The 25,456-nt window shown below is 37.3% G+C and overlaps 1 protein-coding gene across 4 annotated transcripts in view; it reads right to left on the bottom strand.

The window, feature by feature from the left end:
• LOC102520119 (nuclear autoantigen Sp-100) overlaps positions 1-25,456 on the bottom strand; it is a 69,970-nt gene that overhangs the window by 8,114 nt on the left and 36,400 nt on the right. For 3 of the 4 annotated variants that reach the window (XM_014558035.2, XM_032480453.1, XM_032480454.1), the window contains 8 exons: positions 24,749-24,895; positions 23,663-23,743; positions 20,941-21,015; positions 20,691-20,744; positions 19,988-20,068; positions 16,691-16,744; positions 3,938-4,009; positions 256-303 (listed from right to left, as the gene is read on the bottom strand). In XM_014558035.2, coding sequence (XP_014413521.2) covers positions 256-303; positions 3,938-4,009; positions 16,691-16,744; positions 19,988-20,068; positions 20,691-20,744; positions 20,941-21,015; positions 23,663-23,743; positions 24,749-24,895 — 612 coding nt within the window. Of the gene's footprint in view, positions 1-255; positions 304-3,937; positions 4,010-14,479; positions 16,091-16,690; positions 16,745-19,987; positions 20,069-20,690; positions 20,745-20,940; positions 21,016-23,662; positions 23,744-24,748; positions 24,896-25,456 lie in introns of those variants that run through there. The other variant, XM_014558036.2, reaches the window with a different exon arrangement.

Below are 25,456 nucleotides of genomic sequence, written 5' to 3'. Positions count from 1 at the left end.
TTTTTCTTTCTATTTCCCCCATCAAAAGTTATCAGTGCAATGAGGGGAGCCCTGGAGTCTCTCACAGACCAACTGGCTAATCAGTGGATCACCATCCTTTCATGTTGTGGAAATTAACCAAGGCCAATGAACATCCTAACATTTCTTATTGATTCTATAAACCGATTAAGAAAATTGATTGATCACTTAAACCACAGTATAAAATCAAAGTTTAGATATTTAATTATTAAAAGTGAACTAATCATTTATTTTTACCTCTTCTTCTGCCTCTTTTCAGAGGCCCAGAGTTGACGGTTTTTCTCCCTAAGAAAGTAGAAAAATAACACAAATGTCTCTTATTTATAACATTGCATTGCAAACAGCAGTGTTTTCCCCAAAACACTGTTCAAATGTAACTTTTTAGGAGCCTATCTAGCATATAAGGAAAAATAACAAATGCCTAGATCAGGAGTTAGGAACTTTTCCTGTAAAGGGCCAGATAGTAACTATTTAAGGTGTTGCAGTCCATAATCTCTCTTGTGACTAACTCTGCTGTTTTATTGTGAAAGCATTCATAGATAATACATAAATGAAAAGATGTGGCTGTGGCTGTGTTCTGATAAACTTTATTTACGAAACAGTTTATGGGTTGAATTTGTCCTGTGGACTATAATTTGTGGAACCCTGGCCTAGACTTAGTTATAAAGACGATGCTTAACTGAGATTTATCTTAGATTTCTTTTGCTAATATCTTCAAATCATTCCAAATACAATTGAAAACATGTTTTATGTATTTCCCAAGCAACAGAGCAACAGAGTGAGAAAAGTAATGAAGTTGGACATCTGTTGAGTGCTTATTGTGTGCCAGGAACCATCTTTAAACGTTTAATTTCCTTGATAAATTTACTTCATACTTACAGCAAATTTATCAAATAAACTAATAATATCCTCATTTTGCAAATGAGGAAATTGATATGTAGAGGTAAAAGTACAAATTAAATAAAAATATTCAAGATTTTCTTTGATAAAGAGACAGTGATAAAAGGCAGTAATACTAACTCTCAAGGGAGACCTCATGCTGGACTCTATAGGTCAGAGAGCTGCCATAAACCCTAACCTGAAAGAAGACTTTTGTACCAAAAATGGTAGCAAAATGACTAAGGACTTAAAAACTAGCCCAATGACCCAATGAAAGAGAACTTATAAAATTCATACTCAAGTTCTACAAGTTGTAGGGTTAGAGACAGCACAAAGGATTGACTTAAGAGATGTCTCAGAAGAAAGTAGTACCTGATTTAAGTATTGATTGTGTCCAAAAAAAGTCATATCCACGTGCATGTTTAGGTCTGCCATTATTCAAATTTATTTGAATGGTGAAGTCAGGGACACACAGTGGGTGTTTTCTTGCTAAAGGTCTGTGCCTATAATTCTGTGCCCATGGCTGGAATCCTGGAGTGCTAATTTGGGTAATACGGGTTGTAGAAGAAAATATCCTATAGATACTCAATCATAACTAATCTTTCCTTTAAGCAGATTATGATCAGTTGAGTCTGGAAAGGAATCTTTTCTTCAAACAATCATAAAAAGCCTTCAGATTGATGATGTTATCTCATATTCTGGGGCTTTGCCATAAAAATTACTCAAGTTTTCCAAAAAATCTCATCAAAATAAAAATGGCCCCATGAGACATTTGCTGATGGCTCCCTTCCCAAGAGAAATCACATCCCAAGATCAAGCAGGTTCTACCTTACAAGATGTTACCTTTAGGAAATTTATCAAGGTATTATGGAGGGACACTGAGAGGAGAGATAACTAAACCTGCATAGAAGAATCATAAGCATGGCTGTGATCCTGAAGACCTAAGAGAAATAAGTAAAATGGAGAAAATATAGATAAAGCTTTTTAAAAAATTGCTCTAGATTGATTGGTTTCAAAGAATGTGATTGTGCAAAATATGACAGTCAGTACAGCTGCCAGGCATAAAAGGTTATCCACACAGATGTGGTTCTCGGTGGAGTAGTCCTCTTCTGTCACTAATGATGCCAAAGTGGCATGTGTACCCAGGAAAAATGGCCACTTCTGACTGTCTGTCTGTCTCTCTCTTTTCCTGCAAGAATCAAGGCCAACTGTCCCACGAGAAGACACTTGAGTTCTCTTGGCTTTCTCCTTCCTCTCCTTTCCCATACAGACCCCAGCTCTGGCTATAAGCTGAATATGTTTAACAGTAGCCATTACTGGCAAACATATATTCTCTTGCTCTTAGTTTCTCTCTGTGAAATCTTTCTGGGACTGTTGAGTGAGCTAGACTTCCCTTTCATCGGAGCCTGTTGAGGACAAATAACTACAGTGTTTGTTTCTGCGCTAGCCAGCACCTTTTCATTATCTTATATCCAGGAAGTAAAAAAATGCCTGGATAAAGTAGGATTTAACTATTCTTGGTTCTACCATTTTAATAACTACCTACTATTACTAAAACCTTACATTAACTCTTACAAGTAATAATGTGGTCAGAAAAATTAAAACTCATTTAAAAATAATTTTCTCAAGAGTTGGAGAGAATCATCAGACATCTGCCTTGAAGTCAAGAGAAAATATGTTGAAAAATCCACATAGGAGATAGATCTCAGTCTTTGGGGATGTCAGGGAAGGAGAGACTATGAGACTTATCTTTAGTAGCATAAAGGTGAAGGTCATGGCTAGAGTGTTCTGTGGGGGGAGAGAGGCTGAGCCAGGAGCCAGCAAGGGCATCAGTGAAGAAGCATGATTCCCATGGCTTGGTGGGGGGCCCTGTGGATGGAGTTGAGCTGGGTGTTCTTGGTACTCTTTCCAAAAGAACCACATAGAGCAATGAGGTAACTGCAGTGGGGTGCTAAGCTTCCAGAAGTACCATCCAATGCCTAAATTCCCAAGCAAGTTGGCCACCACTCACTACTTGAGTGGTGGTAAAACATATTGCTTCTGCTGTGCCAGCGAGAAATTTCTAGCCAAACTTTTTTTTTCTAGAGAAAGAGTTTTAGACTGTAATTTGTCTATAATTTGTCAAATTTGTAGATGTGATTTAGGGACTGGCTGAGCAGTGAGCAGGATCACAATACGGCAGCTTAGCAGGAGATGGTGTTGTCTTAAATGCTTGGCTCACTTCTCCATCACAGTAGCTTTCTCCTGGTTGGAAGGGAAGCTCAGTGGAGTTCTACGGTCATCTGAAAATTGCTCAGGGAGGAAGGAAGCTTTGCCTCTTAAAAACTCTACATGATGTAGTGTCATTGTGTGTGGGGGGGACTGAGAATTTGACTCCACAGAAACAGATGTAAAGGTTTTAAGATTAACTTCACAATGATTAGCTGCTGTTCCTCCCCTTCCAATTCAGCGATGTTGGGAATCCATTAAAGACACTTGGGCTCCCGGTTGGCCATGCAGATGAAAGAGCTGTCCATGGTCCTTCCTGAGTCCATTGGTAGAACCATAGGAAGTGAAGCTGGGATGGGCCTTGGTGGGCAGTTAATCTCTCTATTATTATTTATTATCTCACTTTATTTCACTTTACAGAGAGTAAACTGAGGCAGAAGAGGCAAGGTGACAGACCCAAGTCCACACGTCTACCTCAGGGTGGTAGGAAATGAGGAAGGACAGCTGCATCACTTGTAAGTTCCACAGTGTTTCATGGCTACAACTATTTCCAGCCTTGAAAGTTATCAGTTCAGCAAAGGCAGAACTGCTATAAGCCTCAGGTCCTGGGTTCTGGCTGCAGACTCATCACCATATTACTTGCCTGTGATATAATCTTTCTTTCCCCGTCATATTTTAGAAGCTGACTAAATCTTATTTCTCAATAGTTAGTAGCTACATGAAGCAATTAGAGAAATAAGTTTGTTACTAAAAGCATAGAAAAAAGCACGAGAATTTAGATGTTCAGCTACTGAAATTTTATTAAATATTTATTTATTTATTTATTTATTACCTCTTGGTTTGCCTCTTTTCTTTGGGGCTCTGTTACTCAGAGTTTGGACTCTACGTCTGCCTCTCTTTCTCACTGAAAAAAAAAAAAAGAAAAATATAAAACAGATGTTGCTGAAAAGCTGCACTGCATGTAATAGTGCTTTTCAAAAATTCCATTTTACTATATATTTTTAAGAGACTGCTGCATAAGGAAAAATATATAACCCATAGCCTTGAATTTGCCAAGCCATTGATGGTTAATCCGGGTTCATCCTAGACTTCATTTTATTTACCCTTATATTAATCCAAATTCATTTATATCCACATTAATAAAAAAAGAATTTAAGACAGAGTTCTATTTCTTATATCTCAAGGAACACTGTGAGAATAGTAATAACGAGAGGTAACAGTTGCTAAGTGCTTATTATATGCTAGACATGAATATAAGACCCTTATATCTACTAATTTATTTTTAGGGACTTTTACTACCCCCATTACCAATGAAGAAACTGAAGCATCTAGAAATTTAAAAATTAAGTAAAATAATGCAGATTTCCTTTGGTTAAGAGGCAAAATCAATGGAAGCAATGTGAGGATTTGGATTGTCAAGGAAGATGAGATGGTGAACTACACGGATGAAACATTAGCCATTATCTTAGCCCTGAATGAAGGTTTTTGGGCTGAAAATATCACAGAAGTTACCAAAGACCTTGTTCACATGGGTTTGGACCAAAAAAAAAAAAATGGGATTTAAAAAACTAACCAAGAGAATATTGCTCAAAGAGAATTAGTAGAAATAGAGGTTTAAGTCCTAGAAAGCCTTAGGGTTAGAGATATCAAAGAAGGATTGACTGAAACCTTATCTCAGCAGGCTCACAGACATAGTAAACAAACATGGTTACCGGGGAGAAAGAGGGATAGGAAGGGATAAATCGTGAGTTTGAAATTGCAACTGTTAACTACTATATATAAAATAGATAAACAAGTATAGCACAGGGCACTATATTCAATATCTTGTAGTAACCTATAATGAAAAGGATTACTAAAAGTACATATACATGTATATGTATGACTGAAACATTACAGTGTACACGAGAAGTTGAAGCACTGTAAATGGACTATATTTCAATTAAAAAAAAGAGAACCTTTATCTTGGGAGAATATACTCCCAGGTTAAGCAGGTGGCGGGTTTGGGTGGAAAGATGGTGAGGCTTGTACAGGTGAATCTTCTGAATGCCATGTTCAAATATGTTGAAATCCAAAGTAGGGCCATGAAGTGTGCCCCCTTTCTTTCCTTTTCCTTTCCCTTCCTTTCCCTTCCCTTCCCTTCCCTCTCCTCTCCTCTCCCTTCTTTCTTTCCTTTCTTCCTTCCTCCCTCCCTCTCTCTCTCTTTTTCTTCTCTCTCTTTCTTTCTTTCTTTCTTTCTTTCTTTCTTTCTTTCTTTCTTTCTTTCTTTCTTTCTTTCTTTCTTTCTTTCTTTCTTTCTCTCTCTCTCTCTTTCTTTCTTTCTTTCTTTCTTTCTTTCTTTTTTCTTTCTTTCTCTCTTTCTTTCTTTCTTTCTCTCTTCTCTTTCTTTCTCTCTTTCTTTCTCTCTCCTTTCTTCAGTTCGATGGATAGACTACAGTTTGGGCTTGTTCAGCCATAGGTATCTTAGGAAAACACATTTTCCTCTTCTGTATTTATCTGGTTCTGTCTGATTCATCTTTCATCAAACCTGTTGAGGCCAAAAACATTAAAGAAATAAAAGTAGTCTGGTTCAGTTTACCAGAGTTCTTTGAGATTTAAGACCTGCTAATAACTGGTTTTTGTGAATTTTCTCACTCAAATACCCCACAGGAAGTAGAGCAGCTGTTCTTGAGTTTCCTGTCCAAATACTATCCATTGACATCAGATACTTGCTATAGGAGTTAAGTGCTCCATGCTCCTCAAGGCAAGTGAGAAGGCTTCAGTCTCCAGGTAATTGATATGTGTCTCCAGGAGTTTGAAGGAGGCAGAGATGTTTAAAGACTCAAACCAGAAAAGTCTAGAGAGGGTGACCACATTGGGAGCCAGCTACACCTCCACTGACATTAGGACCATGAAGAGGCATGCTTCTCATGAGCCTCCCTGGGAAAGGGAGGAGGTCAGTTAGTTGTTGAGAGATATTCTGTCCAGGAGGATTATTTGGATGAAAGAGGTGACCTCAGGAAGGGTGTGGGCCTCCTAGAAGCAGGGAGACTGAGAAGGAAGTGGTAAGCAGTCAGTTGAACTTTCTGAATTAGGGGAACTTGAGTTGAGAGTTTGTCTCTAAAGAGGCGAGTCTTTGAAGACCCCACAAATGTGGCTCACGCATCCACCATATCTGGGAGATATGAAGGATCTATTATAAGAGGACAGTTCTTTCTCCTTACCACTTCCTTCTCTCTCTCCTTCCCAGATTTGAACTATCTAAAAGTAACAGGTACTGAATGGTGTTAGAGAGGAAGTGTGAATGAGAGAAGAGGCTGGCCTTACCTTTTGCAGTTTTAATATTATATCAGCTCAGTCTTTCTAATATTGAATGAGAATGTCACTGCTGTTGAAAGGGACTAGCACAACTCTGGAGTTTATCTAAGGCTTCATCCTGGGGCATGTAAAGAGCTATTTGAGGGAAAAAAGTTTGATGAGAAAGTAAGTAGGAGAAGGAACAAATGTGATTTGTACTTAGACTGTTCATTCCAACTATTATAATAGATCAAGTATGGCACAAAAGTTCAGAGGACAGAAGTCTTAGACCTGGGTAAGTGTAATCTGGGAAATAACCAAGATGATAAAGGTAAGTATAGAGAAAAATGATAGAGATACTAGAAACATATGTATATATTTATATTTAAATATGTGTATATATATATATATAGTGTGTGTGTGTGTGTGTGTGTGTGTATATATATAGTGTTAGAAATAATCAGAAGAAGGAAAGGAAACAAAATATATCCAAATATGTTTTAACTCCAGAAGAAAAAGCTTGCCATATCGACAGTGCCATATAAATGCAACAGCAGCATTTTCTATAATATGATGTTAAAGGATGAACAAAGAAATAAAGAATACAAGAGAAACATAAGTAGAATGAGAGAGGGAAGGGAAAAAGAAGAGAGATAAAGAAGAGGGAAAAAATGAGAAATGGGATACAAATAAAAATTACAGAACTGGATGCCAAGAATGGAGTGTCACTTATCTTTTTCATCTTCTGCTGCACCAGAGTGCTGTGCACTCTGATTGAGTTTGGTTTAAATAACTGAGTGTTTATCAGGCTTAGATCTGAGGTTATAGCCAGAGTTTGGCTTCTACTTAATTGCTTCAAGTTTTTTCTTGTCCGTCTCTCCTTATTCTGTTGAGAGCTGTGTTCGTTAATTACAATAAACTTTTCTAATGCATTCTCCCTCATTTCCTACTCTGGGCTGGCTTGTCTTTGCCATAAAGCTCTGTGCTGCATCCAGGTTCCAGCTCCTTTTATCGCCAAAGGGTCTCAGGTGACAATGGAGTCAGGTTTGAACCAATGGAGAGTATCAATTTTCCTCTTTATTTGAGGAAATCAGTGACTTTGGATGAAAAAGGGGAGGGCAAACAGGTAGATTGCTATTTGTTGCCCACAATCATTCTCCCTTTCTTCCATTGGAATAGAGTTACAGATGGACCCATGGCTGCTTGTTTAGAGATTATAATTCTCAGCCTCTCCTGATGCTAGCTCTGGCAATGTGACTAAGTGTTGACCAATGGGATGTGAGCAGAAGACTTTAGGTTTTTCCATTAAGAGAAACAGGTGGCTGATTTCCCTGTCAATGAAAGACAGTAAAATTATTCGAGTTCTTGAAGAAGAAAATTAAAATAATAGAAGAAACACTTGAACATAAATTCAAGAAAAAAACTTTTTGAAATTACAACAGGAAATAGAATATACATATCATATGGACATATATTTTCACCCTGTGGCAGAGAAATTGACTTCAAACAGTCAACCCTGAAATATATTCCAGCAAGCTTAGTGAGCTTTAAAGATAAAGAAATAATTGAATGGATAGCCTGGGCAAAAAAATCAAGTCATTTTCAAGGGAGAGGGTCTCATTGGCTATAGAATTTTCCACAGCAACATTTAATGCCACAAGAAAGTGGGAAAAAACCTACAAGATAGTTCTAGAAATAGAGTAAGCAAATTATTTTTTATGTATAAATAATAAAACCAAATATTTTTGAATAGAAAAATTCTGGAAATATTGTTCCTTTGAGTCCTTATTGAGAAAACTACCAGAGGATCCACTTCAGCAAACAAGACAGGACTTGAAAAATTTTAGCAAAAGGATTAAAATAAAAGTGTAAATGAGGTGACAGTTCAGAATGATAAGCATATATACCCTGACAATATAGAAATGATATAATAACAAAAAAAATTGGGGGGAAGGGAGAAATATGGGTGGTAGAGCAAGGTCATGGTTTGTTTTACAGCTAGGAGTCAAAGGGTATTACTTGGAAAAATCAAGGATATATCTAAAGCACAATTAATAGCCAAGAGGCAAACATAAAGGGAACATCATGGCCTAAACTAGGTGGGAGAGAAAAGAGATTGGACAGAGAAATAAGACATATGTTAATTTCATAAATTTCCTGGGTGGAAAATTAATAGGTCTGTCTAAAGAGAGGACCAAAGGTATCATATAAAGGTAGTTCTAAGAGTAATCACTATGACAAAAGTACAAATCTTTGTAAATAACAGAAGTATATATTCCTAACCAGTGGAAATATGGGAAATGAGCAGAGGCACAATCATTCATTTCTTTCAAGGGAAAGACTCAGAAGTGGCTCATGTTTCTTCTGCTCAGATGCCATTGGCCAGCACTTAAGTCATGTGACAGGGCCTGCATGGAAGTTTGAGAGGGTTGGTCTCAGGTAACCAGCCATGTGCCCAGCTATAACCACTACAACAGAGACGCAAGCCTTCCGAAGTATCACAAGTACACACATGCACATAAATGCTTTGAAGACAGAATGTAGAATGTTGACATTTTTATTATCCAAGACCCTAGGACATATAATATAAATTAACATAACAAAAACAAGATCAAACATTTCAGTCCTATCAATAAAAGTAAATAAGCTTAACACATTTAAATAAAATATTTTGAGATTGAATTACAAAATAAACCCCAAGTTTCAATCATATACAAAAGACTCAAGTAAAAATATATATATTTAAATGCTGAAAATAAATGTATAGGCAAAGGTATGTGCAGCATACATCAACAAAAAGAAACCAGGGATTCATGATCTGAATATTAGGAAAAAAGTATAATTCAGGTCAAAAAGTTTTAAGCAAGTAGAAATTACAAGAGATAGAATGTGAAACAGACAGAAACACACTACTAGAAGACAATTTTATTTTTATCTCCTTCAGTCCACAAGAGATCAAGTGGACAAAATGAGGAGACTATGAAAGACCCAAATAATACATTTTAACAAGGTTGATATGATTGATACATATTCAACTCCATACCCAGAAAGTAGAAATAGAGAATTTTCTCCCACCCTCTCTTAAACAACTCTTGAGTCAAAAAGTAAATACAAATCCACATTGCAGACTATCTAGCAAACAACAGTAATAAAATGTTGCCAATGCAAACTTGTATTTTTAATTAAAAATCCCACTAATTCTAGAAAGATTGAAAATATGTATATATACAGCCAATCTTCATTATTCAAAGATTCCATATTTGCAAACTCTGTTCACTTGTTAAAATTTATTTGTAACCTCCAAATCAATAGTCATGGCACTTTTATGATCATGACACATTCATAGATGTACAGAAGAGTGAAAATTTTGAGTTGCCTGATGCAGATGTCCCAAGCTGAGGTTGAACAAGGTAATACTCTGCCTCATTGTTTCAGTTCATTCTGTAAACAAGTGTCCTTTTGCCATCTATTTAGTGCCATGTTTTTCTAAGTTTTTTGCTTTTTTGTTGGTGATTTTGCTGTTTAAAATAGCCCCCAAATCTAGTGTTGAAGTGCTATCTAGTGTTCTTAGACTGCGATGTACCTTATGGAGAAAATAAGTATATTAGATAATCTTCATTCAGGTGTGAGTTATAATGCCTTTGGATGAGAGTTCAACCTTAATAAGTCAACACATATATATTAAACAAGGTGTCTTTAAATAGAGACACTTACAAAACAAAGGTATATATTTATTAGTTAACAAAAATATTGTGACCAGAGGCTCACAGGAACAAAACCCTGTATTTCCTCTGGGAGCAATGACTCAATATTAGCTAATTTTGTGTTTGGAGTGACTTTATAGAACCTAAATCCCATGAATAATGAGAATTGGCTATATACGTCTACAAAGAGACACATACAATGTATTTTCAGAATCCATTCACTTCTCCACTATTTTTTATTTCAGTTATATTTTTCAGTCTCAGAATTTCTACTTGGTTCTTTTAAAAATAATTTCTACTTCTTTATTGATATTTGCTGTTTAGTGAGAAATCATTTTCTTTTCTTCTTTACACTGGCTTACATTAGTTCACTGAACATATTTAAACAGCTGGTTTAAAGTCTTTGTTTAGTAATTCCAGTATCTGGCCTTCCTTAGAGATAGTTTCTATTTTTCCTGAGTATGGGCCACACTTCGTTGTTTCTTTGCATGTCAAATAATTTTTTTTAAAAAGATCGACATTTTAAATATATAAGGTGGTAACTCTGAAAATCAGACATCCCTATTTCCCCAAAGTTTGTTATTATTGCTACTTGTGGTTGTTAGTATTGATTTTTGTTGTTTATTTAGCGCTTTAAAAAAAAATCAATTCTGTGTTTTTTTCCATGAGGCCACTGAAGTCTGCTGTTAGTTTAGTGGCCAGCTAATGACTAGAAAGAGATTTCCTTAAATATCTGGAACTGATAAGTCTCCTCGTCTTTGCCAAGGGGTTCTGTGCATGTGTTGGTGCATAGCTTCAACACACAGCCAGCCAGTTTACAACTCCACCTTACCTCTCACTTCCTGCTTGCACATAGCCTCAAGGTTACCCAGAGGTGAGAGTTCAGGGATTTCTTAAGTCTTTTCTGAGTGTGTGCACAGTCCTGGCTATGTGTACTTCCCTAGACATGTGTGTGGCCTTCTAGATAGCCAGGAATGTGTTAGAGTTTTAGACATATAATATATAAATATATATGTATATATTATATAAAATATTTTATTTAATATATTCATTTATGTATATAAACATATTTGTGTATTATATGATTTTTACATAATTTACTTATTTATATGTATTTTGTATTTTAACATATCTTATTTACAACTTATTTTATGTATTTATTTTATACATTATACCTATATGAATATATTTCTATATTATATATTTTGTATAATATATAATTAATATGTATAAATAAAATATTTAAATATATATTTATATATGTTGCAATGTTATATACGCATGTGTACGTGTGTGTGTGTGTGTTTTCAGAATTCACCCATTTTTGAACTCCTCCAATGCCCCTGGTTAGTCCAATCCACTGTCACACTTGTCTAGACCATTATAATAGCATCCTTACTGGTCTCTTATTCTAGCCTCCTAAAGTATATTCTCCATATAGACTCCAGAGAAATATTTTAAAAATATAATACAGATCATACTATTCTCCAGATCAAAACTCTTCAGTGTCTTCTCTTACTAAGACAAGAATCCAAAGTCATTACTGTAACCTATGAGGTCTACATGCCCCTGACAAACCACTCCCACTCTTTCCCCTCTACTTCCCCAGCCAGTGGCCACCTTGCCATTCTCCAAAAGGACATGCATGTTTTGTCTCAGCCTTTGCACTAAGGTCTTCTCAGCCTCAGCTCTGTGGCTTTGTCCCTCATGTATTTGGATATGTACTTATATGTTGGTTTGCCAGTGAGGGTCTCTCTGGAAACCCTAAGTAAAATGGCCTGTTTCTGTCACTCTGTACCTCCATTACTCTTTATTTTTCTTTACAGTATTGTCACCATCTAAAATGTTGCATATTTATTTGTGTATTATCTATATACCCTCCACTAGAAGGTAAGCTCAATGAGATTTTGTTCATTTATTTATCCCTACTAAGCAGCTTTGGCAATTAACATTTGGAATAAAAGAATGAATAATCTAAAAAGAAAACAATAAATAATGCATGCCATATGTGACATTACACATTATTGGAGAAGCTAGGAAAATTGGTTATCCATGTTGAAAAAAATTTAGACCCCTACCTCATATCACCAAAAAAATGAACTTCAAAAGATTAAAGAGCTAGAAGAGAAAAGAAATAAGGGTGTCTGAGCCAGTTTCTCTAAAAATTAAGTGTCTATATTCAGAAAGTTTATTTTTGAAACCATCTCAAGGATCACGAGTGGAGAACTGGGAAGAGGGAAAGAGGAGGAGAGAAAGCCAATTGTGTTGGTTGCCACTGTGCTCATCTGAACCTCCATCCTGCTGAGAATCCTTTGAAAAGCTATAAAGAGTAATCCTCAAACTATTCATCTTAGAAATGGAAGAAAGAGTATTTACTCAAGATTTCTTAAACAAGAATTGAAAAGCATAATTATAAAGGATTGTATAGACAAATTAGATGACACAAAGATAAGTTGGTAGGTACATAAGAAACATAATAAATCAGGTGAAAAGACAAGCCACAGGTTGATGTAAAATAGGTTGGAGAGGATGTTTAAGGACATAGAGATGATGGAAGGCTTTTCTGAGGAGGAGATGCTTGAGCTGAGGGGAAAGGCATTTTATCTAGTGTCAACAGCAAGTGCAAAGGTTCTGGGGCAGAAACTTAGTTTGTTCAAGAAGGCCAGAGTACTGCGTGAGGGAAAAATGCTAAGAGATAAGATGTAAGAGGTGATCAGAAGCAGCTTATGTAATGCTTTGTAGGCATGGTAAGAAGCTTAGACTTTTTTCTAGGTTCAGCTGGAAACCATTGAAAAAGGTATAAGCAGTTGGGTGGTAGATTGAAGAATGAATTATAGGTGGACAAGAATAGAAGAAAGACTGGTTAAGAGGCTTCTGCAGTGTTCTATATGCATGATAATGGGGCTTGAACTGGGGTAGTGGCAGGGGAGGATAAAGAATAGACAAATTTGATATATAATTTTGAAACAATGATAAATGAAATCGGGGGTTAGAAAAAAGGGAGGAATCAAACACGTTTACTACATTTTTGGCAAGCAATTGAGTAGGCATAGTGCCATTTACTGAGATAAGATGACTGATGGTGGATGACAGGTTTGGGAGTGAAATAAATAAGTCTGTTTCATCATATGTCAAATTTGAGGCATCAAGTAGAAGTTTGGAGAGTAAGAAGTTGAACTTATGACATGGCAGTTCAAGAGAGAGATCAGAGGAGAAGAAATATAATTGGCAGTCAATAACATATTGATGGATGGACAGCTACCAGACTGGAAGAAATCCCTGATGCACTTCAACATGTAGATGTCTGTAAGCCTAGAAGGGACCACCAACAACAACAGTACCATCACTATCAACATTGTCACCAGCATCACCAACAAATGACCAGGACGGAGCTATTAGCAAGTAGGAGATTATGATACTCCAGAAGATAAGAGAGGAGAGTGCATCCATCCATATGTCCTGAAGGGGGACCAAGTTCTCCCAGCTTACTCACCTGATCATGGTGATGCCAAGGCCTGCCAGGTGTTAGGAGGCAAGAGGCAGCCATCAACCTCCCAGCCAGAAAGATCATGATCAGGTGATCACCGCAGGCCACCCTCTGACAAGCCACACCAGCTCCATCCTCTTGACTGGAGAAACTAGCTTGTTAGGAACAGATCCCTTCAGGTCTACAGCCCAGGCTCCAGGAAAAAACCCCTGCCTCCCCATCCACACTGCTCTCCACACCTTCTGTCTACCCCTGTCTCCCCCGTGAGGTCAGCAGGGCCACTCATCTGTGGTCACTCTGTACAGTTCTCCTGGAGTATGTGGTCTAGAGGCAGCCTCATCCTCACAATGAGATCTACAAAGAATCCTCATTAGCCAACAACATTGATTACTACATCAACATCTGTGACAAAGAACTAACAACAAAAATTACCAACCTTCTAATTTGTAGTTTCCTGACATTTCTTTATCCCTTCCTTTATTTTAATGTCTTTTTTTTTTTTTTTTGGCTTTAAGTATATATTTTATACAATCACATATTTGGATTAAACTTTTCACAAACTGATAGAATTAATTTAGTCATTTAAATTACTCTTCCAACACCTTTTGGATGCATAAATATGCAGAGGCTTAACGGTTTCAAATGTAGAGTCTCTCCGTCCTGCCATGCAGCAGGAGGATGGAATTCCTGTGATGCTAGCACCTTCAACTTGGGGCAAGGACAGCTGGAGGAGGAGATAACTCTATAAGCATTTGGGCATGACACTGGTCTAACCTTGCGTAATCAGTCTTTCTCTGTTCCAACATGGTGGAAAAATATGGAGGTTCCCACCTTGCTATTTAGAACTGAAAGTTGCTAGATTGGGGGGCTGTGTCTACAAACACATGTGTCACTGGGAACCAGTGTTGTGACCATATCCTGAGCTGTGTTGCAAATGAGACCCTTGACTCTTTGCCTCTGGGTGAAACTTAGAGCTTAAGAAAAAGGGAAGCTCTGGGTTCACGGCCTTATTCTGTGAAGGCAGGGGTCACTGTGAATTGTCCTGCCATGTTCTATAGGATGAACTATTGTATAAGACAGTTTTTTTAAAAAAGAGACATCATAAGCACCCTCACCTAAATACTGAATAAATCATTCACACTATGTATTTAGGTGAAGGCAAGAAAGGAAACTGGAAAATAAAAAGATAAAAGATCTGAAGCTGATTCAGATTTAAGCAATAAGATGGGAGGCTATAGTAGAAAGTCCGTATACATCTTATTTTACTGTTTTTAGGTAAAATCTTTTTCAGGCCCTTTTCTGTTTCTGCCAGCAAAATTGAACCCTATGAGCCTCCGTTTCTTATAAGGCTAACTAATCAAATTCCAGAGGCCAGATTTTTAAAATGTAAATCTTCATAACTAACAAGAAATTATTGAAAGAGAGGGAGGAAAAGTCCCCTTGAGCCATAGCTGGAGGAAGAGAGAGAGCATTCTGTATCGTAAAACTAACATAAAGAATCCAATTTGATAGTATTAAATTGAGAAATTTCATAAAAAGATCAGTCTTATGGAGACATGTTCTGTTCTCTGTGATATAAAGTTGTTCTGTTCTCTGTAACATAAATTTGTCCTTGGAAGAGTTATTTGAAGGGGTCTTGTAATACTGCCCCAAGTTAGAAATCATTGCTCTTTCTCATGAAGCCAATTTCCTAAGAAACTTAACTCCAATTGATTGTCTTGATAATTTGGGGTCCTGGCCATAATATTTTAAGTGACATATGGATCTTTATATAAATGCTTGTATGACTTTGTATTGAATCAGAAAAAGATCCTCATGTGCAAATAGGTAACACAATGACCATAGATTTCCTATTTAAATAAAGATTTTGAAAAAAAAAAAAGATTTTGAGAATTTTGTCTCATTTAAATTAATTCTAGCTATTCTGTAACGGGAAAAAAGATATTCATAGAAACAAACATAAAATTTTTTTAAAGCATAGGAAAATTCTTAGTGGAAGAACATTAAATAAGACATGAATAAATGGGTAGAAGTGTCTGTTCTCCTCAAATTAATCTGCAAATTGAATGCGAATGAACTTGGGGAGGAGATGGAGGAATCTTCTTGAGTTGATTCTAAAGTTCAGTCCCAGTGAGTCATCAGGCTGGTGCTACTTCTGAGCTCACTTTTCCCTTTCGCAGCCCCTCCGATTATAAAAGGAAAACTGATATATAGACAAGTAATGGCACTGTGTGATCAAGGTGGCGATTGAAATCATGATATAATAGTGTAGGGAATATTTTTAAAATTCCAATCTCACATATACACGAAGAGACAAAACTCACAGGGTTATGGAGGTAAATGTTTAAAATGTTCAGGTACTTCAAACATTTTAGAGTCAAATATAGAACAATATTTTTAAAATCTTCAGCTAGAAATGGCTATCATAAATATCACAAAGAACTAGAGAGAAAAAAAGCTGACAAATTTGACTACCTAAAAATTTATAACTTCTCTAGGACAAAATATTCCATTATAAAACCTAAAAGAAAAATAACAAATGGGACAAAATATTAGGAACATATAAGGCCAAGATTTAATGTCCATATATCACATAAGGATTTCTATATTCATTCAGCATAGTAAGAAAAAGACAAACACCACAATAGGAAACACTGACCCAGCATTCTATGACAAAGAATTCTATGAAGAAGAAAAACAAATGACCAATCAATTGAAAACTACTCAACCACACTAAAAAAAAATCCTTAAAAAAATTTTTTTGTAGCTCAATTTAAAATGTCAAATATTTTTATTTTTTAGGCATCATATATTAATTTTAAATAGCAAGAAAAGGGAAAGTAAGCATAGAATTACCCTATTTAGAAAAATAAAACTACATTCCAAAATCTGTTATTACATACATAAAAAATTCTAGAAAGATATATACCAATGTTTTTAAGACATATATTTTTTAAAATCAGAGTAAAAAACAACATGAAGATGTAATCATTTTGAAAAAAATAGTTACTTTAAAAGGCACTAATTTTTTGTCTTATTAAAGGTATAGCAGACAATAGTAAACTTTAACATTAAAATTGTTTGTAACACAAAAATCAAGTAAATTCTTATGCAGTCTTACTTCTTGTCCCACTGTCTTTTTCCAAAGTAGAATTGCTTCTCGTATCCATGGTATCTAGAAAGTAACAGGTGGTGGTCAGAAACTAAAATTTTTGAAACTGTAAAAACATTAAAAATTGTAAAAACTTTGAAAAATCTCTTCATTACCCTTGTGCATCAGTTTCCTCATTTATGAAACAGGGATAGCAAAAGTTATCCTGTTCAGGCTTTAAACTTTAAAATTAAGATTGAATAAGGTCCTGTTTGCAAAAGCTAATGAAAAATCACTATATAAATCAATAACATGCTGCAGGGCATCCTTCAAAACTGTATGCTGAGTTTAAGAATAGTTAGTTACCTGAGGTCTTTTTTCCTGACAGGTAGAAGGACCACTTATTTGTCTTTTGATGCCTCTACAAGGTTATGACAAAGTGATACTATTATCTACCAGCAGAAGAACACATGGATATCTTTGCTCCATGGACAAGGGTGGATGTCACTATATAAATCCAGCAGTTTGTTATTGATATGCTAACACAGTAAACGAGCTACTGCCATTTTTACCAGTGTATTTCAACTACGTCATCCGTGTATAATCAACAGTACCCATTCTGTTAGACACGACTTTATAATAATCTCTTGCTTCCTTGCAGTTCCCCGAAGGATCAGGCCAAGTGAATGCTGAGAACAATGCAAAGAACAGGATTCTGATGTGGACTGGACTCATTCTTTGTCAAAGTGTGTTCAGAGTCAAGTGCAACAGGAATGGGAGCTCTGATTTCAGACTCCTGACAACTTGCAGATCTGGCCCTGTGACCCTCACCCTCCATAACTGGCCACTGCCTGTTGTGAGCTGCTTGATGTTCTCTTTGAACCCTGATCACCCACCACAGCTCCCCCAGGCTCTGTGGTGTCTGCTGAACCACCTCTACCCTAAGTCCTTGGGTGGCCTTACTCATCATGTGAGATGCTTGACTTCCTTCAGTCCCTGCTTCTTGGCCTCTTGGCACACTTTTTGAAAAGCACATGATGCAGGAACACTTCTCAAGTCCTTGGAGCTCTGCTCTTATGATGATTCATAAATAATTTTCATTTTCACCCCCTCCCTTCAGACCATCCACCTTTCCCTGACTCCTACATCACAGGATGGCGCTACCTATGAAGTCTCTCTCTTTTTTATTGTTTCTCACTGTCCTTGTCCCTTCCTTTTAGTCTGCTTCTTCTCTTTTCCCTTTTTCTCTTTGCCAAAAGTCCGTATGTTTGTTTTTCTATTTTTTCTTTATATGCTTCTTCAATCCATTCATTGATGACATTTTTACCTATTTGTATTTACTTTTATGTGATACTATTCTTTTCCAGAAATACTGTTTATTACATTTATGTGTATATATGTATATAGTTCAATTAATAAAATACTTTAAATAAATATTCTCATATAAATACTATAATAAACTAATTGTTTCCAGACAAATTTCCAAATGTTGGGATACAGAAAGTGGACTTTTTTTCCTATTCACTCAACAAGTTCGCAGAGGTTCCCTCACGTGCCACATTTAGCTTCATCTCTCAGTTTACCACTTTCCTTGTCACCACTGCCTGCTCTTTTGACCTTGACCACACTATTGGCCACTATTACATTTGCCAGTTCCCTATGAGCTTTCTACATCGCAGGCCTGTTATGGACTTCATTACCACATTTCTGGTAAACTTCTGAGAGGTAACTTGAAAGTTACTCATCTTCCTCTTCAGAACTTCCCAATCTGGTGATATTTGGATTTCATGTCCACTTAGAAAACCCTGAAACTCACTCAGATGTCTTTTAATTCGAAGAAACTTACTCAGATATCTTTCCAGCCTAACTTTTCCATTCTTTCTCCTTACATTATCCACTTAGTGTCACCTCTCTCCATCCAGAAGCCCAGTTCTTTTTCCTCTTTTGGCTCCTTCAAACCTGTCGAAAGCAGCTTAAATCTGTGCATACGTCTGTCTGTATATATGAGCGTCTGTATTTGTGTGTGCATGTGCGGCAATGTTTTGGGGGACAGGTAGGTAAAGAAGGAAGAACTTTTTCTCTGTGCAGACAGGAAAAGAAAGATAATTGATAATTAGTATCATAATTGGCTTCTCCATCACATGCTAAGAGGCTGGCACCTCTTCTGACTCTCTTCCCCTATTCATTTTAAGACCTCTGACTCCACAGGACACTGGAAAGAAATAAGGAAATGACAGACTATTGATGATGACACTTTGATGTGGTCATGCTGATCTGTGTTCATAGTTCAGATGGGCTCAGGAAAAATACACCTGCTCCAACAACTACACCTCACATTCAACAGAAGTTTGCTCTGTCTCCTATGTAGCCACACCTCATCCTCCTCCTTTTCCTCAAATTTCAATCATTGCCTTGCCTAACACATTTCTTTTATTTCCAACGCTTTCATTCTAAGAGATTCTCTGTCCCTGATTTCTCTTCTGTGTCTTATATTAATATCCACACCAATATTGGTGGCTATACATCCACCAATATATATACATTTATATACACATCTGTATTTACTATTGTTGTTAAATAAGTTTTCTTGCATCAAGCATTGATACATTCCCCTGTGAATGCGCCAGTCCCCTCACATCTCCTCTTTGGCTTCTGATCATGTACTCAGCTCTTATCTTCCTGCCTGTTACATAAAATCCTCACCCCTTTTTACCCTTATGCATTTATACATCCATTTCCTCATCACAAAATGAGGAAGCAAGAGTTAGCCTGCCTAAGTCTTAAAGATTCTGTGATGACAAAGTAAGATCTTATTTGCCAAAGGACTTTAAAAGTATCATGGTACAGTCCAATTACAATGTAATGAATATCTGTCAAAAACTATACTAAAGTTTGAGAATCACTGATCTGAACAAAGCTTTTATTTCTGTCTGTAATTGCACAGCAGGACCAGTTGTCTTTTGAGGCTTTTACAATTACAGATGACGTTAGTGTCAGCCAGTATATCACTGGAGAAATCTAGGATCTTAGTGTTAGGAGGCATGACAGTAAGCGTTTTAAAAGGTACCATCATTTTGGTAATTATTTCTACTACAATAGGAATATAAAATTATATACATTTAGTAAGCAAGACTCATTCCTTTAAACATGAATTTATAATACATTCTTGCCTCCTTCCATTATCTAAAATCCAGAAAGTACTTCCCAGGATTAACAGGATACAAATTAGTCAAGGTGTTCAGAATAAAATGCATCTGGAAGCAGTAGCTTTTAATTCAGACTCTTGACATTGTGCAGGCCAAGGCTTGGCATCCTAATCTTCTTTACCTGACCCATTTCTTAGGACTGAGCTAGACGCTTCCCGAGGCTCTTTGTTACTCAATTCTGAAGTGTCAACACCGCTGAAACCTGCAGAAAGAAATAAAATTCCTTTACAATCTCAGTCTGTGTCCTAGGATCAGTCCAACATGGAATTCTTTAAAAGGAAATTTGGAAAAGGGAAGCTCATGTAGGTAGGGTGCGGATATCTCTACTACCAAGCCACCCTATGGTTCCATCTGACCTGTTGGTCAAAACAGGAACTACCTTCAAGGGTGGGATGGGGCAAAATTTTGCCATGGAAGGCACACCCTTTGGTCACTACTTCTCACATTTCTTACTCTTTCCTCTCGTATGCATGTATTTCTGCTTCCACTCTGTTTCTTACCCAGGAGGATCATGGAAGTAACATTTTCAAGATGTCAGAACCTCCATCAACTGGATCCTCAGTGAGCACCTCTCCAACCTTGGAACTACTCTATCCTTTTATGTGAATGAAGAATAAACTTGTATTGCACTGTGACATTGAACTTCTTGAGGTCTACGTGTGACATCGATTAGCCCAGCTCACCCAATTCAAAATGCATAATGTGAATCATCTGAAATACCAACGAGTTTATTGTTTTATTTTAAAGAATAAAACCAAAAACTGAGTGAAGCTTTTGTAGACAAGAAAGACATTTGTTGCATCAAGAGTTTTAATTGTTCTTACGTCTTTTCCTATTGCTTATTCCATAAATAAATGTATTTTCAAAATCCGAAGAATCTAGGAAGGAAAGGAAAATACAACCAGTAATCTATAAAAGAGTCGTAAATCTTATGATTACTCACATTGTAGACAGGACTAGGACTATAAAGACACAATGATAAAAAAGATACAATGATGTTCATTTCTGTCTCTTTCTCTTGTCTGCATGTATTTCTGCTTCCACTCTGTTTCTTACCCGGGAGGCAGACCTTACCCTCATCATCAGGACCACATCTCAGTGCTGAGCTATAGGATCCGAAGGTCGCCTCGTCCGCTGAAGAGTCAATCACTGCAGAATGGAGAAAATGTGCCTTAAAGTTCTCAGTGCATGACAAAGGAACCAAGAAAGGAAAAACCGGTTTACCTTTAGGTGGTGGTAAACATAAAAAGATACCTTATTTGCGAAGGTATTTTTGAATATCACTCTACAGCCTGATGTTATGTTGGGGGTGATGCTGGGTTGCTGCCCAGCTCCGCCTTTTACCCTCCATGGGAATTTGTAACAGATCCTTAACACATTACCAGCTCCAGTTTCCTCATCTATAAGCTGGGATAACCTGGTTACCCTATCTATCTCCCTGTCAAGGTTTTTGTAAGAACAAAATGCAGGCTATTTACAAAAACCCTGTGAGAAATTGCAGTGTAAGCCAATGGCTTAACTACAATTGGGGTTTGAGAGTACTTGTGTGTGAAGCCATTTTTTCCATCTATAATTTAATAGCAACTCAAAGTATTCCATGAGGACTTTCTAAGCTGGGGACTAATGACAACATTAACAACAGATAGAGGAATACGCGTTTACTAGGCTTTAGAGAATTAAAAACATGCTAGAGAATAAGAGCACTATTTCCATTCTTTAGCTTAATAGATACGATAGTGTGTAGTAAAAAAAAAGTATCATTTTACTAGGGCTCATCCAATTAAACAACCATTTATATATAATGCCTTCTTCCCTCTTTCCATTTCCCAACAGAGCCAGAGAAGTTAAACAGGGAAAATGGTACCCTAGAAGTAATCAAATCAAGGCATGTGGAGAATGCCCAGAATAAGATTCATCAGGAAAACAGAGCTCGGGATTTAGACTGTAAGTATTTGTCATCCAGGGGTGCAATCCGTATCTTCTTATGTGAGTGACTTGGGGTTGTGACAGGTGGCTTCTTGGGCCTTTCTTCCCTCACTTGATTCTAAGGAGTCAAGGTTAGTACTGGTCACTGCACAAAGGAATAGGATTCTTGAGGTGCCTGGGTGTGTGACCAAGGAACCCATTCATCAGGAAGATCCCTAGTAAGAAAACTTGGAAAGTCTTGAAAACTCATGCAAAGCATCGTCGGCACCCTGGCTAGCCTGGTCTGCCTTGTAGGTTAGTGGTGCTCCATTCTCTGCCCCCAGAGCAGAGACAATTCAACTGCAAGGGGCAGCTTTGCTCTGTTTGAAACTTACCATCCTACTACCCTTCTCTCTCTTCTGCTTCTTATTCCTTCTATGGTCTTTCCACACCTCCTTTATCGCTGTTTCCAGTGTGGGGAGACCTTGGAAACCTTGTGATCAAGACTGTGAGCACCCGTCCTCCCCGCCAACTTGGTGCCCCCTTCAACCATTTGCAAGGCTGAGAAATAATCTTCTCACGTGTCTGAGCCACAAATGTGTTTGGGGACAATCTTCTACTAGTACTAAGATAAAAGTGGAAACTGGACTCCCTTAAAACTGAAGCCAATTTACACTTGATTCTGATAGATCTAGAGAGCAATTGCATTGACTGTATTATTTAAAATATTGCTCTTCTGTAGCATCAAGATCAGGTAACATTTTTATTTGTTCTCAGGACTTTTCCTAGTGTGTTTCCCTAAATAGGCATGTTTCTAATATTGTCTGGGTCTAGAAAGTAGAAAGGGAAAAAAAAAATCACCAATTTATCCTAAAGAGCTACAGATCTTATGACAACTCAGGATACCCATAAGATTGAGGAAGCAACATTTTGATAATCATTTCAAGCTCCAGTTTAAAAAAAAATGCAGAATCCAGGACACTAGGCTTGTTATTCCCTGTAGTTGCCCATGAGACTTTGTAGAAGACCTTGAAACATTTACGTGATGGTGTTTCTCATCTAGAAACAAAGGTAGAAATGTCTACCCTGCTTACTCTTTAAGGTTGTTGTAAGATACTGATTATAAAGGTCCCTTGAAAAACCACTATATATGTCATGACTTGTTGAATAATTCTGTCAAAAACAGTACTTTGGGTTTCAGAATACATTATCAGAAGTTTTTATTTCTGCTAACACTAGATAGCGAGGTGAGGTATCTTACGACATGATTCAAGTTTGTGATCAGATGACAATACGACCTTCCAATGAAAGAATACAGCCCACCCTTGAACAATATGGGCTTGAACTGCGCAGGTCCACTTGAACTTAGATTTTTTTCAGTAATAAATACTATAGCACTAAATGATCCATGGTTGGTTAAAACTGTGGATACAGACCTGCGTGTCTGGAGAGATGACTATAATTTACAAGCTGATTTTCAACTGCGCTGAGCATTGGTGCCCTTAACCTGTGCATTGTCCAAGGGGCAACCATATTTAGCTTCCTGTTCCCTACAGAGATCACTGTATAAATCCAACACCCTACAGACACAGCAACTAGTAGTTTGAAATACACTCATTACTTTGCTGGCCTATTTCTCCTGTACAATCAATACAGGGCATACACATACTGATTAATGGGACCCATACATTAAGAGACCTCATTCTCAGATTGAGATATGGATGTCTTATCTCTTTGCATTTCCCTCAAAAGTTCAGTAAAACAAATACGAAGAATGGGATTCCAGGATATCCTGGCCACAGTACAGAAGGGGCTCAGAATACGATGCTCAGGGAACAGCAGCTCTAGTTCAGATTCCTACAGCCCAGGCCTTGCTCTCCCTGTTCCTTACCAGGAATCCTCTGTGCTGATGTGGAGGCTTCTGGGGTCTCATCTCCATCACTGGATTCTGCAGAGTCCTCACTGCTGATCACTGCACAGAAGAGCAAAACCCCTTAGGACACTAGGGTGGAGCCCATGCAGCAGGAAACCCCAGAATGAGAACACGGGAAGACCTAGGACTGAAGTTAACTCAGGGCACCGTGGTCTGTGTTAGAATGTATGTGACTTGCAGGTTGCTCCAGGGCCTGCATAAAAGTGAAGATATTCACACACAGAGGGCAGCTTCGTACACCCTGCTGGCACCCTTCTTCCTCCACCATCTTCAGTCTTCCTCCCCCACCTCCTCCTCCCCCTACTTCAATCTACCTCTCAGTCTACCTCTGACTCTCTACTTGGTTCTGCCTCTTTCTTTCATTCTCATTTTACTTCTTCACCTTCCTCTTTGCTTGGCCCATTTCCCCTAGTTATGCCTGTTCCTGCTGATCGTATCTTTTTATACCTTTCTTTATCTTCATGGGTTTCTCTTTCATCTCATCTCATGAACACCTTGGCTTTCTGAATTTTTTCCCTTTTCTTTATCTTCTCCTTTCATACTTTCCTCTCTTGCTTTAGAAATAGTCTCTCAGACATCAATACTCATTATCTATCGTTTCTCTTTTTTTGCATTTTTAACTTTTCATTCTTTTTTATTGACGTGTAGTCGGTTTACAATGTGTCAGTTTCTGGTGTATAGCATAACGTTTCAGTCATGCATATGCATGTATTTGTTTTCATATTCTTTTTCATTAGGTTACTACAAGATACTGGATATAGTTCGCTGTACCATATAGTATAAACTTGTTGTTTATCTATTTTTTGTATAGTAGTTAGTATCTGCAAATCTCAAACTCCCAATTTATCCCTTCCCTGGCTACTGATATTTTTCTAGTTCCTGGGGTCTCTGTTCTACCAAACTCACTGTGTAAGGCTGTGGCTCCTTCCCCTTCCTGCTTCTGTCCAAGGCCACCTAGACTGACTTGCTGGATGTTGACAACATGCCCCAGCCTCTTGCCCGATTCCTGTGATTCCTGTTACACATTCTTTCCATCAGACTTACCTATTATGTCAGATGTCTGGTTACATTTGGTGCTTGCTTGGGCTTTCCATTTAACTTCTGAGATAAAAAATGGTTTTTCCTTCTTTATATCCACCAGACAGACAGAACAGGAATTGATTTGGATTCCATGATTGGGTAGATTTGCTCCTGGGTCAAATGTAATAAACAAAGAATTTTCTTTTGTTTCCCCAAAAATGCTAGCACTGTTCACTGGCATTAACAAGCCCTACTTCTTGTAATTCCACCGCAGGGGGAATCTTCACCCCCACCCCCTCCTTTCCTGGTCTTCAACTCTGTCTCTTCCTTTGTGCCTCTCTCAACTCTGAAATTTTATTTTGTTTATTTGTTTTTACTTTTTACCTATTTTCTCACCCTTTTTGATAATTTTTTTTTTTGCTTTTCAAAAATAAAAATCACAATTGTAGTATAACATAGATAAAAATTTATAAATTATACATTTCGAATTACCACAGAATAAGCTTATCTGGGTAACCATAACTTTGGCCAAGTAACAGATTACTAACACTCCAGAAACCTCTTAGTGATGCCCCACTAACTGTCCCCATCAATCTTGCTCAAGTTAATCACCACTTTAACTTTCAATATCATAAATGATTGATTTTGTCAGTTCAAAATTTATATAAATTTGTATAAATGGAATCATTCACCCTAGTTCTCTTTCTCCGTCTCTCTGTCTTTTGGCAGAGG

The sequence above is a fragment of the Camelus ferus genome, chromosome 5 (assembly GCF_009834535.1).
Source record: "Camelus ferus isolate YT-003-E chromosome 5, BCGSAC_Cfer_1.0, whole genome shotgun sequence".
In the NCBI taxonomy this organism is placed as follows: domain Eukaryota; kingdom Metazoa; phylum Chordata; class Mammalia; order Artiodactyla; family Camelidae; genus Camelus; species Camelus ferus.
This window is presented reverse-complemented; position numbering and strand designations above follow the sequence as displayed.